Genomic DNA, 19050 nt, shown 5'->3' with positions numbered 1-19050 from the left:
AGTCTGGAGTTGTATAAGCAGGAGTAGAACCAAGCAATTGGAACCCTCCTGATCTGTCAACAGAAGAGAGATAGAAGGGAAGGTTGAATTGGTCAGCTTCAACAGTGGATGTTGGGCTAAAGGAGAGAGAATGGATTGTGGTTGCAGTCATAGCAGATGTTATTTGGGCTTTCCTCTGCTGTGTCAACAGCTGAAACGCAATTAAAACAAATGAAACACTGAAATGGAGAACAAGTAGCCATAGATTACCAGGCAGAAAGAATCTATGTGGATTCCAAACTCAACGAAGAGAAAATTACTGGTGCAGATCCTATGCTCAAACTGCAGAAACTTATAAAATCAACTAAGTATACTTTTCACATTCTTCTGTTTCTTTTATATGGTCTTCCTTTTTTTTAATGAATGCTACAACACAGTGTGCTCTCACAAAATTCAGTGTAAGTGGAAGGGAAATCATTTATGAGTATTTGTTAACTATGCTTGGATCTCTTTAAAGTTGTTAGAGGGAAACAAACATTGTTTGATATTGTGATCCACCATGTACATTCATATTGTGAGATATATTGATTTGTAATTTAAACAAAAAACTATAAACATTGCATTGGTTTGCCATTGTGTTGTCAACATATGCTTTGGGATTATTCGGATAACCTTAAAACAGATGTCAAACCTTTTGATCAATGATGTAATTCTTTTGTAGCTCATTGATTTGGATTGTGGTGATCTCTAACCTTTCACCTTTTTAAAGCAGAAATTTGTTCTTCGGCATGGTAGTGTAGCAGTTATCATAACACTATTGCAGCGCCAGCGATCAGGGTTCAATTCATGCTGCTGTCTGTAAGGAGTTTGTACGTTCTCCCCATGACTGCGTGGGTTTCCTTTGGGTGCTACGGTTTCCTGCCACATTGCAAAGATGTACGGATTAGTAGGTTAATGTGGGTGTAATTGGGCAGTGCAGGCTCATTGGGCCAGAAAGGCCTGTTACTGTGCTGTATAAATAAAGTTTCTTAAAAAATAAAGTTTTAACATTTCCATTCTCTTATTTTAAGCAATTAATGTTTTAAATAATTTACTACTTCAACTAGAAAATTAAGTGAGCTTTTATTGCAATTATCTCATGGTCTCCTAGCATTGATCTACATTAACTGATGTATTTAGCTTTTAAATTAAAGAAAAATGAACAACAATTAAGCTCCATTTATGGTATACCTGAGTTAACATCATTCTAAGTATTCTGAAATCTGTTTTTCTCATAAAATATAGAGCTTTCAATTTAATGAACTTTGATAATGCATGGAATTATATAATTTATAAGTACTCTGCTTCATCGGGACAGTGGGGAAGTACTGAGTATTACACCATTGGTGCATTTTCATAGTGATCTTATTTATTTCCCTTGTATTCTTCATCTCTTGGTACTAAGTATTCTTGTTAATTATGTTTGAACCAATTGGAAAGAAATTCAAAATCATTTGGCTATATTCTGAAGATTTAATTTGCAAAAGCCATTTTTATGTTGTCAAAAGCAGCTTCATACTTGTAATTTTCCTTTCTTGTTCACCACCCTGACCATGCCAGTGGGAGGACAAATCTAATTAGAGGGCTGGCGATTCCCCATAGAGATAGAGAAAAGATGTGGGTGAGTTACACTTGGATACAAGTTATACACACCCTTGCAGTTTTTGAGTAGCAATGACAGCTGAGTAACAAGCTGGCATCTTGAATAGGCAGTGACTCAGGCTGTGAACCCCTGTGGGTTGGGAATGATCGCTTTCAAAGCAGACACCATTTTGTCTGCTTTACTGATTGACAGAAACCACTTTGGGTGCAAGTAAGACTAATTATCAATGTAGAATTTAAAATCACCATGAAGCTCAAACTCGGGATTCATTTATTTTGTCATATGGTATAAAACCATCCTGGCCTTGTGCAGAGGTAAAATCATGATATGTAACTGCCTCAAACTTTCATCTTGGCTTGTAGAAATTTATTTTCTAAACCTAGTACATTGCAGATGAGAATGTGAGCCCATGTGTGTATCACATGCTGACTGGTACCAGTTTCAAGAAACTAGGTGTTTTAGGGAAGATAAAACCTGTCAATAAATGCATCAGAGGTGACTTAGCTGCTCCATCATTTGGCTTATGGCAGATGTATGGTCTGATTTACCAAAATTAATAATCAGTGAAGGAAAGAAAATATATCATTGTAACAGTTTCAGTCTTCTGAATATGAAAATCTTTAAAGGTAAGAGAGGATTTTTTTCAGATTTCTTAAAAGATTTAAGCGTTTGACCTACACATTGCAGAATTTATTACTTCAGAATCTCTCATGTAATTTAGTGCTGTGTAAATACAACAGCAAAATACCACAGATACTGAAAACTTGAAATAAAGTGGAAAATGCTAAAATACTTAAAAGTCAGGCAATCTCTGCAGAGAGAGAAACAAGGATAATGTTTTTAGGTTAAGTGCAGAATATAAGTATGTTGGATTAGAATCTTGTCAACTGCAACCAGCTAATACTAATCATGATATATTATAGTACCCCTTCAAAATATTTTGGCAAGTGCTAATTTCTAATGAAAACTCAATACAGTAAAATCATCACTTAGTAAAATGTAGGGCAAGCTTTTACCTCAATAACCAGAGAAAATAAATGGGATTACAGATTGCAGCATTAAGTGTTTGTCTTATAGGAACTTTCTGACCATCCATAAAAAATCTGATGCAATTTTGTTATCATTCAATATACTTCTTGAGTGATACATGATATGAAATTTGTATTTTAAGAACTTAGTTCCTGCTTTGCAAAAAGCATAATTTTAAGATAGCTAAGATTTCTTTTTAGGATAGCTGTTGAAAACTGAAATAAATATCATGAAATCAAAAGATAACTTTTAGTTAATATATAAGATGAGCCCTGCAGTACCCTAGGATGCACTGTAAAGCTAATCATTCTTCTCCAAAAATGTGGTACATTTATATATAAGCAACACTTTTTTTCAGATGTTCAATCTTTTCCAATCTAAAATAAATATGGTACTGTCAAATCACTTTTTGTGGATGGTTGTTTCACTGAAATTATATCGAGTTATGTGCTGTTTTGTACAAGGACATTCGGAGGCCATAAGTGTAAGTAAAGCAGGAATCTATAGTGTCAACCAGAGCTAAACACAAAACTTATTTCCAGCCTAAGAAACTAATGCATTACCAATTAATTAATGAATGCATATGTTCGGACCTCTTCAGTTCATTTCTGTGGTTAGATTAGTTTTTGGTCCAAGTGATTTAACACGTAGAGCCAATAAAAGCATGGTAGCAAGTTTAAAACAAAATGAGAAATTCAGTGTCATGTTGGAAGTGGTTCATATTTAAGATTTGTGGTTCAGCCATGAGCCAGAACATCTGATCATGGAATCTTTCAGAAATAAATCTGAAAAAGTACATAGGATTTGGAGCTACTGGAGGACCATCTACTTCGTGGCCAGGTAAACCATTAGGCTTACTTAAAAGCAAGATGCCACCCTGACAAAGCTGAGCAACAGAAGTGACAGGCTGCATACAGAACCTATTATCCCACAACAGCAGACCAGATTTAAGCTCTGCGTCCTGCCACATCTAGTTGTGAATGGTGGTGAGCATTTACAAACATAATAGAAGCAAGAGACTTCATAGACATCCCCAATCAGAATGATAGAGTGAGAAAGATTAGACTAAAGCATTTGCAACAGTCTTCACCAGAAATGCTGTGTATATGACCCATTTAAGCCTCTTCTCCGGTTCCCAAACATCACTGAAGCTCATCTTCAGCCAGTTTGATTCACTCTCTATGATTTCAAAAGCCAACTACAGAATGGAGATAGTGAAGGCTATGGGCCTTGACAGCATCTTTACTGTGTTATTTGATGTGCTTCAGAATTGACTACCAAGCTGTTTCAGTACAGCAGAACTCCAGGATATTGCCTGGGTATGTCCTGTCTACTAAAAATCTAATCTGCCCCACTAGCCTACCCTCAGTCATTATAAGAATGATGAAAAATGTCATCAACAGTATTGTTAAGCTGAACTGGTTCAGCAATAACATGATAGCTCAGCCTGGATACCGCCCAGGATATCTTGGTGATGGACATGATTAAAACTTGGGTCCAAATGTAGACTAAAGAAGGGAGATTGATTGCGTGTGATATCAAGACAGCATTTTTACCATGTGTGACATCAGTGTCAAATGTGGGGATATTTAAGATGATTGAAATGTGTTCCATTCCATGCACAACTTCTCATAGTCCTGCCCCTATGCACCAAGACCTGGATGAGGTTCATGCTAGGTCAATAAGTGGCAAGTTAACTTTATGCCACACAAGTACTGTGCAAAGTCTATCCCCAGTAATGGAGAGTGTAACCGCCTTCACTTGGCATTCAATAGCATCAATATTTCAAAACCCCTCCACAACATTTCTTACAGTCACAATAGTCTGGAATCTTAGCTGGTCTAGTAACAAATACAATGGTAAGAAGAGTACGTCAGAGGTTAGGTATTCTGAAGCAAATAACTAACTTCCTGACTCCTCAGAAATGTTTCCTAACTATAAAGATGTCGGGAATGTGAGGGAATACTTACCTGTTTGAGTGTAGCATCAACAATCTTGGAAAAAGCTTGATCTCAGAACAAAGCAGCCCGGTCAATAGCCAACCCATAATAATTCACTCTTTCTATTACTAGTGCACTGTGGTTTGCCAAAGGTTTTTTCACTAAATCACACCCGAGACTCCCAATTGCTACCACCTAGGAGGATGAGCAATAGTACAATGTGCACTGCCAACTGCATGTTCCTCACCAAGTCATAACCCATCCTGATGTGAAAATATGTTGCTGTTCTTTCATTGGTACTGGACCAAAATCTTGGAAGACACTACCAAGAACAGCCTCACCACTGGGCTCCAGCATTTTTAGAAGGCAGCTCAGCTTTACATTCTCAAAACCAAATAAGAGTGGCCGACAAATGATGATCTGATTGGAGATATTGACATTACTTAATCAGATTAAAAATGTTCCTATTCAAAAAAAAAGTTAACATCAAACATGGTGATTTTTTTTTGATTGGTGCAATTTTATTAATCAAAAAGTCTGATAAAATGCAAGATAATGTGTTGGGCTATAGCATTCTTATAATCAGTCAAACCTATCTCAATGCCATTATAATTATTGTAACTTACAGTATTAAGCAATCCATGAGGTTAATTATTCCAGTACTTAGTGATCAAATCAGGTAATGCATCAAATTAGGTAATTATTCCTAGCCTTTTAAAAGATTAAACTATTAATCATGTGATATTGTAGAACATTACTTGAAATCACATAGAACTAATGTTAGGTATTAGATATAAAATCAGCTTTAAACAAAAATCTCAATAAAAATGAAACCAATTAAATGTATTTTACAGCAGTACCACGTTCATTATACTTTTTAAATATTCCAAACAAAGTTGAATTTTGCTATTTTCTATTGATCGTATTACTGAGGGTAGGATCGTATTAGGTCTGGCCTACCCATCTTGTCTCAATATTTCAAGATGCAGAGTGCTGAGTGAGTTGGTCCTCTGGACATAAGTGGCCCGACGAAGTGGAATGGGCTGCAAGTCACCAGTAGGCCTCGGGTTGAATACCACCAGGCCATCTTGATAACAGACCTCATTAAATACTTGGTCATGAACTGAAGAGGTGAGATTGATTGCTTATGACAAGGCAGCATGTAGCATCAGGGAGCCCTGTACAAGTTAAAGTAAATAAATAATAATAAAATTAATTAATTAAAACACACACTGAAATAATTTAACAACATTAAAATAAGTAACACAAATATTTACCTACATTTATTTATTTTCCACAGGATTGATGATCTCATTCAAATGAATGTGAGCCAGTCAGCCCTGACTTAACAGCTGAGGGGGTCAGATACAAAGCATATCGATTTCCTCACCTCAGCAGTTAAACACTCTGCCACTAGGTTCAATGAGTCTGGCCGTGGGGTGTGAGGTCAGGTGCAATGGCATCTGACCTCCAGCTAACCTTGGAATTCTGCGTTTCACCTGGCATGCATAGAAATCCAAGATGAACTGTGCTGTGAAAAGCTTTTACTTGGCTATTTCCCACTGTCATTTCCAGTCTGGATACTGTATGTCCAATCATGCTATTAGTCTAATAATAGTCCTGGACAATTTACATGATCCTGTTAATTATATTTAATGCACTGATACTTGTTGAAAATTGTAGTTCGTTGTATGAGACCTCACCATCCACTATCTTCCCCTGTTCAATTCTGGTAATAACTGTGCAAAGCAATTTGATAATTGGCAGAGGAGGAAAACAAAATAATTTAATATGCCAACTTTAATGTCAGAAGCTGTATAAGATGTGTAAAGTATTGAACCTGGCAAACCCTTGGCTGTATACTGCTTTTAAATCATTCTTGAAAATTGAGTGGAAGACTAGATTTTAATTAGAGAAGCATTAAAGTAAAACATCACATTTTGTGTATTTTTATTGCTTCCAGTGAAAGAATTCCATTCTCTCTTTCCAATTTAGTTTTAATTAACATGGAGCTAAACGGGAGCTATGAATCGTGAAGTCAAAGAACGCAAAAGGAGGCTATTCACCCCACTGTGCATGTGCCAGCTCTTTGTAAGAGCCATCCACTTTGTCTTAATCTCTTGCTCTTATCCTATGTTCATTCACGTTTCCCTCTTCAAGTATGTAATCAATATCCCCTTGAAAATTTCTTTTCCACCACCTTTTTGGGCTGTGCATACTAAATCATAACTACTTTGCCAAAAAGAGTTTGCTTTGTTATACTTGGGTTCTTTTGTGGTTACCGATCCAAAATAAATAATGAGAAGAAGAAGAATGAACCACGAGAAAGCAAGAATAAAAAAATAATAGAAAATGGTTTTGCTAACTCTGGGAACCACAAAAACAGTGAATCAAATTCTCAAAGACTTGCTTCAAAATGACAAGATTAAAAAGTCAGATATAAAGCTTGAACAACCTAAATCCTCCTGTCAAGGAAAAATAACTTCCTCAACAAAAGTGTGTTCTCTCTCAACCCTGAACAGGATGTCTGGGTACAAGTTGAATGCCCAGGTTAAGATTTGCTAATATCTTTGACCTTAAATTCTATAATTTATTATTCAAATAAGAAAGAAAAAAGTTGTAGAAATTGTTAGAATCTAACATCAGCTAATGTAATTAAATGTATACAGATGATAATAATGTAATCAAATGTGGACCGATGACAATAATATAATAATCTGTGGCATACACACTTATCCTTCATTCTGAAATCTGTAGTTAACCTGGCTACTCCCTGAATCCAGGTACATGGATCATGATGCATGAAGAGTTTGTGCCTCTGCAGCCTGCAAGGTTACATAATTGCCAGTGCTGCCATCGCAGTACCGCTGAAAATTTGCTCACCTCAGTAGAGGGCTAAGAATGTGAGTGAACTGCACTACTTAAAACCAGCTTCCATCTCTCCTAAAAGGAAAATGCACGGTGGCTAAGGCACATCGTAGAAGTGCAGCAGCAATCATTCTGACCTGGAAAATAATGGTGCTACATCAGAACTGAAGAGGAGGAGGCACTACCCCGGAGAAGATAGAACAAAGGAGAGATCTGATTCGACAATGGAGAACCAAGAAGTCCTCTAGACAAATTTTCCACCGAAGGTGGTGTAGAGGTCTATGCCAGCTGTCAAGCCCTGTGACTTGGATGCAGTACTGAAGAAGTTCAGTGATCACTAATAAATGCTCAAGATCAGTGAATGAATCTTCTCATGACATTTTACAACAACTGTAACACTAACCTCAGCCACTTTAACAACATGTACCCAACTGCAACCAAAACCACCAGGAAGGACAAGGCAGCAGATACATGGAAATTCCACTACCTACAGTGTTCTTTCCACGTCGAACTCCATCTTAATTTGCTTAAAAGTGAGGTGGTATTGTGGAAAAACTTGTGATGACTTTTCTAGCCCTGGTCCAGATAAATATATTTTCCTCATCTTTCCTCTGATTCTTTTTCTGTCTTCATGTTATGTATTGTCAATTTCCTGATGTGAAGTAATGCTTTTAATTACATTAGTTCCTAGAGAGAGACCTCTTTCCCTCTATCTTGGTCATTTTAGAGTATCATTCAACATTGGGTTTACTATTCTACTTGACTGAGTTCTGCACTATTTCTAATTTACTCAGTTCAGCATTGTGTATACTTGTATTATGTTGCGCAATGTGAAATGTTACATCTTAGAGACTTGAAGTTTCACTGATCAACAGTCAGTGTTTACATGCATATTAAAGGTAGTGTAAGTTTTACATTGTTGCCAACTTTATTCTTCTAAATGTAAACAAAGTGAAGAAAATCACTTTTCACATTTATACAGCTGCAACTCTAACAGCAATCTGTGATGAAAACAATTCAAACAGAAATTATTTAAGAAGTATTCAGCAGATGATACCTCTGGTGCCTTTTACTCTAATGTTTCATATTATACTCTTTTCCTCCTCCTCATATTTTCTTCCCATCATCTGAATGTGCTAGTTAATGCTGGGATATGATTTTAGATATCAGACTGTTCCAAGAACCATCCCTGTGTAGTCGTTATTCATGTCAAGTTCAACACAGTAAACACCAGTAGGCTTTCAACGACAGATCAGATCTGGTTTGTTCAAATCTGTTACAGCCCAATCACTTTCCATAATATAGGTGAACTTTAAACTGACTGCTGAAGTTGCAGTTTCCATGTATATTTAATGGTAACTAGGGGACTAGATTGTGTGGCATAATTTTTTCATCATTGTACTTGCGCAATAAATGGACTAATGAACATCTTTTGGCTGACATGCTATTCTCATCAAATCTTTATGATTCTTGTGGAGAAAATCTCCTGTTGTGCTTGGAGATATTGTACCTAATATTGTGGCTGCTATAAAAATGCAGCATATAGATCTTTTCCTTTTTAATACATATTATCATATTCCAAACAGTTAAAATACACAAGTCTTTTCAAGAAGTACAGAGCTTTTCCCAGGGTGTTCACACTGCTTTGAAAGAATTGAGCCATAATTTGTTGTCAAAGTAACAGTGAAACCAGTAATGCTCACCATTATTTGTGCACAGCTGGTACAGCAATTTCAGGCAAGGAGTAGTTGCATGTGAAGCTAATGGCATAGAAATGCAGTTATACCATTAGCTTCACAAGATCTTAATAAAGAAAATTCCAGCTCAGGTACAGGACTTCAGCCCACAATGTCTGTACCAGCCCTAATGCCAATCGATACTAATCCCATGTGCCAACATATGATCAGTATCCCACCATTCCCTGCCTGTTTGCCTGTCTAAATACCTCTTAAATGTTGCTATGTTGCTGTCTTCCTTATTGCTGAAATGTATTAAATGGGATAAAGTTGCTTTATTTGTGCTGCAATTATGATCTAAAATCCAAATAAAATGAAATCTTGCCTATTTCAGTCTAAATATCTTTTTTTTAATGCCCTGATAAATGTTACTTAATTCCATTATATCTTACTGGGCCTGAAAATTATCTATTATATATGTGGAGCCTCATTCCTTTGTTTTTTTAATTGCTTCAATATTTAAAAATATACATTTATATTTTTGTTAAAGTTACACATTCTGTCTGCTTCTCTTGAACAATTTTCCCCTCATTAATTTCAATTTCCATGCCTGATTTGAATTGAATTTAGCCTTTTCTAATCCGTGCTGCCTTCCAGTCTTTGGTCATTTTAACTTCACAATCCTCCAAATTTGATTAGTTAAGGCGATGGAAAGTTGCACTTGTTTGCCCAGGTCCCAGATGACCAGCTTCCATTCTCCATAATGTTGTCAGCTTGCACTTGCAGGAGCTTCTACATGAGAAATTTTAATCAAAACAATCAATGTCAGGCTAACCTAGATGCCCTGAGACGATAAATTAAAGACCAACTAAAATATCCTGAAGCAAACTATTATACAATAACTGCATTGAATTTAAGCAGCCTTTTCTTGGAGATTCTTATAGAAACAAATTTAGTGCTGCACATGTTGGACAATAAATGCAGACTTAATCAAATAACTGAACATTAGTTGAATAGCTAGTGCAATTTCAGTGAAGTTCTTCTTGTCTAACATTTGAATGCTGTTTCTAGGAGAAGCTGACAAAGAATTTTGAGCAAATGGATTAAAATCTTCATTTTCTTTGCAGTTGAACTTTGTTTTTACAGTTAAATATTATTCTGCTATACAACCTATAATAAGGATTTCATATTTGTATGCCACAATCATTGTCCAATATGAAACCATTTGGTTTTCATATATGTAGCCACAGAGTTATTATTGAGACATTGTGGATTCTGTTGGAAGGATTACTTCAAGAACAATTTCTCCATCATATACTCTTTTTGTTCTTCTGCAATGATTTCTTGTTGAAAAATAATGCTGAATTTTATGATGAACATTTTTAGTTAATTGAATATCAGTGTGTATTATTTCCTAGTTCACAGGATCTTAAATGCTTTAAAATATGGAGATATTTATCTTTGATAGGAATGCTTAGATTTTCCACATGTCCTATCTATACATGATTTCTTGATTTACTTTATCACAATGCTCAGAAGTTATTTCAAAATACTCATAGCTACTCAAAGTCTTTTATGTGTTACTTTTAGATGATGGAGATAGATTCTCATAAGCTAGAACTTCACAGTGGATCTTATCTGTGATTGATATGCCATGTCAAGGAGCACAGCAGCTCCCATATGGCTTTAATGGTCTCTATTTCTGTTTTAAAATTTCAATGAGTTCCTTTAAACCAGTGGAATTGTAGAGGACGTTACAGATTGTGTAACCTTGTCCTTTTATTTCAGGTCACCCAAAAACCCAGAGCAGAAAATAATCAAGCGAGTGATTGCCCTTGAAGGAGATATCATCAAGTAAGTATTTTGTTCTGTAATGACTAGGTTCTTTAGATTTCACTAACATATGATAGTTAATCACGTAGAAAAGCACAGCAGAATGTTCATTCTGAATTCTTGTGATTGTCATGGTGACACATTGGGAAGGTGCTATTACTGTGCTGCTTTTCTAACAAGAGAGAATTGTTTTCCATGTTCTGATTGCTGAATTCTGTTCTGATTTACTGCTACTAAAATTCTAAATAGCAGAATTTCCCCCTGGCAGTGATAATATATTGCCTGCCTATTTAATAGTTGGTTTTGCATGCTAGGTAAATATGCTCGCAAAGTGACATTTATCATAAATCTTACATTAAAATGGTGTGGCTCTGCAATTTTGCATTGCAAGGTGATCTTGAAATGAAAGTCCAAATGGCTGGCAGTAGCAGAACTAATAGAGTTTTGAAATTGATCACCCTAGTGGTTATGAGATTTAAATGAGAGATGGACTGAAAATGAGATACTTTTATCACTATTCGTTTATTCTTATGGTGGCTGTTTTGATGTTAGGTTGGAGTATATTAAATTCATCTATAAACTAACATTGTTTTTAAAATGAATTTGATAAACATTTCATATGTTATGTAGGTCTTGTACTAAGTTTCCTTGTTATGTTTTATATTATTAAAATGCAAAATGAACTATTGAAGTATGCATTTTTTAGCAAGTGAGCTATCTTGGTGACCAATCTTTAAGTTATTGATGTAAAGTCATGGAGCATTTCTGATAGGATGAGTACATTACACATGGATCTGCCGACCTGGAATAAACAGATCCAGAGATGATAGTTCTATTGGGAAAAAAAAGTGGCTGATGACTCAAGTTTTAGAAATAATAACAGAAAATCTGGAGAATTAGCAAGGGACCAGCCAGCATCAGTAAATTGTGTTAGATACACCATGCTTCATAAGAATTATAGTATGTAGGGGAAGCAAGCATTTTAGTAAGGTTACAAAAAGTTCAAAGGGAATGGAAAAAAAGGGAAATAATAAAAACAAATATGCCAAATATAGAAAATGTATAAATAGGTGAGTGATCTATAAACTCGTTAATTTTTTAAAATTTGCTAAATTATATAAAGGGGCAACACTGAAATGATGAGGCTTACAAAGACAAAGAGTGAACAGGTAATGAAAAGTGAAAAGATAATCTGCCTATTAAATCAATTAAAGGGCTTTTTCAAAACTAATTTGTATGTGGGATATGTAATGATGTAGATTAGTGTAGAATAGCATCAAAATATGTTGCTTTGATTCCCTTTAGCATGTAGGAAATGACTTGAAATTATGAAGTATCTCTTTATTAAGAAAACGTTGAATTTACTCCTGCACTAATTCTGTCTTTTACATATACACTTCAGTCTGGATTTTAACTGTATATAAAATTCTCCCCTAGAACTGCTTTGAGTTTTGACTGAACTTGTAAGGAGGAGTAAAGCTAATCAAGACTCAAGGAGCTGCACAATCCAGCAACTCTTCCTCTTTTAAAAGTTTAATAAAAATCAGTAAACATCATAACTAACATAATATAGCACAGGCACGGTTAGTGTAACACTATTACAGCGCCAGTGACCCAGGTTCAATTCCAGCCGCTGTCTGTAAGGAGTTTGTACGTTCTCCCCGTGTCTGCATGGGTTTCCTCTGGATGCACCAGTTTCCTCCCACATTCCAAAGACGTACGGGTTAGAAAGTTGTGGGCATGCTATGTTGGTGCTGGAAGCGTGGCGATGCTTGTGCGCTGCCCCCAGAAACTCTATGCAAAAGATGTATTTCACTGTGTGTTTCGATGTATGTGTGACTAATAAAGATATCATATCATATTATGGAGCACTCCGCATAATGTCACATGAAATATTACAAGAAACTACAAAAGAATAACATGATATAAAATGTTACAAAACGTTGTGCACTGACATAATATCCCTCTGTGCCCTGGCATAATATCCTCATAATCCTCAAGGAATTCTCTTGATCCCAGCTGCCTGTACTCGACATATGCCTCCTTTTGTTTTGACTAGAGCCTTGATATCCCTCATGAACCAGAATTCCCTAATCCTGCCAGCATGTTCCTGTCAGAGTGAAGGGCAAGTAAGTGGTGGGAATGTTACTGGAGGGGATCCTGAGAGATGGGATTTACCTGCATTTAGAAAGGCAAGGACTGATTACGGATAGTCAGCATGGCTTTGCACATTGGAAATCATGTCTCATGAATTTGATTGAGTTTTTTTTAAGAGGTGACCAAGAGGATTGACAAGGGCAGGGTGATAGACATAGTCTACGTGGACTTTAGCAAGGCCTTTGATGTGGTCCCGCATGGTAGGCTGATCCAGAAGATTAGATCTCATCGGATCTGCGATGAGCTAGCCAGTTGGATACAAAATTGGCTTGGTGGTAGTGAAGGGTAGTTTTTCAGATTGGAGGCCTGTGACCAGCAATGTGCCACAGGGATCAGTGCTGGGTTCACTGTTGTTCGTAATCTATTACAACGATTTGGAAGAGAATGTAGGTGGCATGGTTAGTAAATTTGTGGATGACATCAAGATCGGTGGTATAGTGGACAGTGAAGATGTTTATCTAAGATTACAACAGGATATAGGTCACCTGGGAAAATGGGCTAAGGAATGTCAGATGGAATTTAACTTGGACAAATGCGGTATTGCATTTTGGGAAGTTAAACCAAGGCAAGACTCGCACAGTAAATGGCAGAGCCCTGGCGAGTGTTGTAGAACAGAGAGACCTTGGGGTACAAGTACATAGTTCCCTAAAAGTAGTGAGACAGGATGGGTGAAGAAGTCATTTGGCATGCTTTCTTTCATCGGTCATGGGACTAAGTACAAGAGTTGGGGCATCATGTTACAATTGAACAAGACATTGATAAGATAACACTTGGAGTATTGTGTGCCGTTCTGGTTGCCTAGGTATAGGAACGATGTCATTAAGCTGGAAAGGATGCAGAAAATATTCACGAGGGTGTTGCCAGGACTGGAGAGCTTGAGTTATAAGGAGAGACTGGATAGGCTGGGGCTTTTTTCCCTGGAGCGTAGGAGGCTGAGGGGTGACCTTATAGAGGTATATTAAAATCATGAGGGGCAAAGAAAAGGTGAATGGTCACAATCTTTTCCCCCAGAGTTGGGGAGTCTGAAACCAGAAGGCTTAGATTTAAGGTGAGAGAGGAAAGATTTAAAGGGGACCTGAGGAGCAGGTTTTTCCACACGGGGTGGTGGGTATATGGAACGAGCTGCCAGAAGAAGTGGTAGATGCAGGTACAAATACAATGTTTAAAAAAACATTTGGATAGGTACAGATCATCCCAGGCTACAGCAAGGTTCTGTTCCTGTGAACTGTTTATAACCCAAACAGTTTGTAAGTTGGAAATATAGTAGTGAACCGAGTTCCCAGGTGGCAGAAGGTTCCTGCAACCCCACAGCAGCCGGCAAATCCATCCCACTTGTCTCCCAAGCGCCCATTCGTTTGTATGGCCTGTACATAAGCTGGGCGTTCATAAGCTGGGGAGGACCTCTACATGGATAGGAGAAGTTTAGAGGGATAAGGGCCAGATGCAAGAAAATGGGACTAGCTCAGGTAGGTAACCTCGCTGGTATGGACGAGCTGGGCCAAACAGATGTTTCCACGCTGTACCGCTCTGCGCTATGTATTATGTCGGTGCTCTTACTCAGTTTACTCGACAGTAATTGGTTACTTTTTTTTATTCATTCAAGGGATGCTGGATGCAGAGGCTGAGCCAGCATTTAATTTCCCATCCCTAATTGCTCTTGAGAAGGTGATGGAGTGCTGCCGCCTTGAATCACTGCAGTCCTTGAGGTGTGGGTGTACCCACAATGCTGTGAGAGAAGGAGTTCCAGGATTTTGACCCAGCGACAGTGAAGAAATGGCCATATATTTCCAAGTCAGGATGCTGCTTGGCACCTTCTAGGTGGTAGTGTTCCCATGCCTTTGCTGCCCTTGTCCTTCTGGCTGGTAGAGGTTGTGGGTTTGAAAGGTGCTGTCTAAGGAGTCTTGATGTGTTGCTGCAGTTCATCCTGTAAATAGTACAAACCGTTTCAACTGTGCATTGGTGGTGGAGTGAGTGAATGGTTGTGGATGGGGTGCCTACAAAGCGGGCTGCTATATCCTGTATGGTGTTGAGCTTCTTGAGTATTGCTGAAGCTGCACTCATGCAGGCAAGTAGAGAGTTTTCCATTACACTCCTGACTTGAACCTTGTTGGTGGTGGACAGTCTTTGGGGAGTTCGGAGGTGAGTTACTCACCACAGGATTCCCAGCCTCTAATCTGCTCTTGTAGGCATATTGTGTATATGACTACTCCAGTTCAGTTTCTAGTCAATGGTAAGCTCAAGTTATTGATAGTTGGGGATTCAGTGATGATAATGCCATTGAATGTGAGGGGCGATAGCTGAATTTTCTCTTGTTGATTATCATCATTCCCCGGCACTTGTGTGACGTGAATGTTACTTGACACCTATCAGCCCAGGCTTGGACACTGCCCAGGTCTTGTTGCATTTGGATGTGGACTGCTTCATTTTCTGAGGAGTCATGAATGGTACTGAACATTGCGCAATCATCAGACAACATCCCCACTTCGGACCCTATGATAGAAGGAAGTTCATTGGTGAAGCAGCTGAAGATGGTTGGGCCAAGGACACTACCTTGAGGAACTCCTCAGAGATGACCTGTGACTGAGATGATTGTCCTCCAACTACAACAGCCATCTTCCTTCATGCTAGGTATGATTCCAACCATTGGGAGAGTTTTCCCCCTGATTCCCTTCAACTCCAATTTAGCCTGGACTCCTTGATGCCATACTGGATCAAAGGTTGCCTTGATGTCAAGGTCAGTTACTCTCACTTCATGTCTTGCGTTTAACTTTTTTTGTCCAAGTTTGGACCAAGGCTGTAAAGACATAAGGATCTGATGTGACTTTGGCAGAATCCAAACTGAGCAGGTTGCTTCTGAACAAGTGCCACTTGATAGCTCGATTGATTATTCCCTTCCATCACTTTGCTGATGATCAAGAGGAGACTCGTGGGGTGGTGGTATTTGGCCGGGTTGGGTTTGTTTCTGCTTCCTGTGGATGGGATATACCAGGGCAATTTTCCATGTTGGTCAGGTAGATGCCAGTGTTGTAGCTGGAACTAAAACAGTTTTGGCCAAGGGAAGAAAGTTCTGAAGCACAAGACTTTATACTATTGCTGGAATGTTGTCAAATCTAATTGGCCTTTGCTGTATCCAGTGCCTTTAGCACATTCCTTGCTACCACATGAGTGAATCGAATTGGCTGAAGACAAGCATCTATCGTGCTGGGGACCACTGGAGGAGGCAGAGATGGATCAATCCACTTGGCAGTTCTGGCTGAAGATCCTTGCAAATGCTTCAGCTTTCTCTTTTGCACTGATGTGCTGGGCTCCCCCATCATTGGGAATGGGGATATTTGTGGCTCCTCCTCCTCGAGTGAGTTGTTTGATTATCTACCATGACTGCAGAGCTTAGATCTGATCTGTTAGTTGGGGGATTTGTTACGTACCAGCAACAAAAGAAACACACCGAGTCATGTATAAATGTTAGAAACTATTTTATTAATAACTACTTATGATAATAAGAAAATAAAAAATGTTAGATATTAAACATTAACCCCCAAACTAAACCCGAAGTATGTGGCAAATTCCCGAACTCCAAGTCCAGGAATAGTTTTCAAAGTTCAGTTCAGCAAGCCATAAGGTGAAACATGAGCAAAGGCATTTGCAAAACCACCGTTGACTGAAGAGAAAATGTAGAGAGAGAATAGAGACATTATGAAATCCAAATGTTCCACGATGGAACCCATACGGACACCTCAGTCACTGATGATCTTCGTTGCTTTTGTTCCAAAGTATCTGCCACCCCAAAAGGTATTTGAGACGTGGCCGTCCACAGAAATACCTGTTTTCTTCTACAGATTAACGACAAAGTGGACTCCACTGGAATATTCCGAAAATCCATATGTGGATTGTGGTGATAGACACAGTTATTGTTTTTCATCCATCGATACAGAGACCAGCAGGCAGTGTCTCTCTCTTCTTCGCTCTCTTTTCTGACTGAACCAAAACGTCAGTACGTCATTATCTTCTGCTGTTGTCGTAATGACCACACACACACACACACACACACACACACACACACACACACACACTACTGTACTATGCCTTAAAGGGACATTCACCAAATAGTAACCTAATCCGTAACAGATTGCTTAGCTCTGTCTATTTATGTCATTTGTCAGCAAGTGCAGGCCGAATTTAGGTAACAAAATGGTTCTGTTTTTACACATGTTCATAAGTAGATTTTGTCCATAAACCAGGAAATACACTAAAATCACTTGATGTGGTAACCATACCTCCACAGTACTGTAATGAATGGCATCAAAAGAACATTAGACTGATAAGAAGGAACAATTAAGAAGAGTGGAGAAAGAGGTGAACTAGTTCTGCCATTTTTTGGAATGAACTTATGTACATACATTGGGGACTTTTGAATTTAATAGTATTACTCAAGGAGTTGTTATTAGTCTTTGACAAGGAGTAGTATTGATTCATCGGCTGAGGGAGGTGCAGTAGGTGAAAATCAGTAGAAGGTTTTCTTGCCCAGGTTTAACCTAATGCCATGAGATTTCATGGGATCTGGAGTCAATGTTGAGGACTCCCAGGGCAGTTCCTTCCCAACTGTTTACCACTGTGCCACCACCTCTGCTGGGTCTGTACTGCAGTGGGACAGGACATGCCCAGAATGGAGATGGTGGTGTCTGAGATGTTAACTGTAAGATGTCATTCCATGAGTACGACAATGTCAGGCTGTTGCTTGGCTTTTGTATAAGAGAGCACTCCTAATTTTGGCACAGGCCCTCAGATGCTAGTACTTTACAGGGTCAACAACTCGCACATTTCTCCTTAACTCCAACTCTGTGAATTTCCCACCCTGACGATCACTCAAAGGAATTGGCAAGAATCTCAATGTGATAAACTATTCGCTTTTACTCCATTTTTTGTGTTCTGCTTAGGCAAATGAGCTCCAGAGAAAACTTGGGCTAAATTATGGTTGGCCACACTAGGGTAAAAGTATGGGTTAAGTGAGAATGAGGGAAATTCCTTGCCCACATTTCAACCCCTGTTCTATTAAACTTCATTTTTTTCCCCTTTTCAGTGCCACTTGGATCCCTCAAATACAGCTAGCTGTTTATTGTTCAGCAGATGCTTATTTCCAATCAACACCTTTTAATCAGTTTGACCTTTCATGAAGTAAAACAACCTTTTGGCTAGTTATGTTCTTCTCATCCATTCCAATGTAGACTGGGCTGTTAGCCAACCAGTATTTTCAATGAAAACCCATACCTTTCAGCTACATTTATGACATTATCATATTGAGAACAACTACATATTATCAGCAGGACTAACTTACAAGTGGGACACCCTATATTTTGAAGGTTAACACTCCAGCTCATGGCTGTATGTTTATTAAAATGGTGCCCTCATCAAGTTTCAAAAAATTGAATGACTAACCACAATTAATTTATACAAGGAGGTACTGAAAGGCAGACAGTACTGCTACTCTACTATTCCTAAAAAAAACAGCCAGCAAATTGAAATCTCATTCTGCAACCTAGGGTCCGTAGAAATTTCTAAAGAAATTACCGTGCAAGTACACATCATTATCTGTTTAGGTCTATCCAACTTTCTAAACTAAAATTAGGTTTAGCAGGAATCAATGAAGGAAAATGGAAAAAAAAATGCAATTACTGTTTTTCTGCACCTTCCAGGAACCACAGGAAACTTCTACAGACACCCTCACCTCCCTGCCTCCACACCACAGCTAGCTGACTTATCTCCATTCCCAAACATATAAATGAGGTAGTGGATGCAGATTGCTGGAACTGGGCTGCAACTAATGTCAGTCCAAGATTCTGCTAATAGAGGAAGGTTGATGGACCCTGCATCAACAGCAGACTGCCTGTTAACTTTCCTTTTGCAGATTTGAGGCCAGGGATTGGTTCTC

General features: G+C 38.2%; 1 protein-coding gene across 9 annotated transcripts in view; it reads left to right on the top strand.

The window, feature by feature from the left end:
- Positions 1-19050, top strand: part of LOC127578488 (dedicator of cytokinesis protein 4-like) — a 719988-nt gene that overhangs the window by 568283 nt on the left and 132655 nt on the right. For 8 of the 9 annotated variants that reach the window (XM_052030584.1, XM_052030581.1, XM_052030580.1 and 5 more), the window contains one exon: positions 10923-10988. The exons of the other annotated variant lie outside the window; for it this stretch is intronic. In XM_052030584.1, the coding sequence (XP_051886544.1) occupies positions 10923-10988 (66 nt within the window). The remainder of the gene's footprint in view (positions 1-10922; positions 10989-19050) is intronic. 9 annotated transcript variants of the gene reach the window in all.

Source organism: Pristis pectinata, chromosome 15 (assembly GCF_009764475.1).
Source record: "Pristis pectinata isolate sPriPec2 chromosome 15, sPriPec2.1.pri, whole genome shotgun sequence".
NCBI lineage: Eukaryota > Metazoa > Chordata > Chondrichthyes > Rhinopristiformes > Pristidae > Pristis > Pristis pectinata.
Note: the sequence above shows the minus strand (reverse complement) of the source record. Positions and strands in the feature narration are given on the sequence as shown.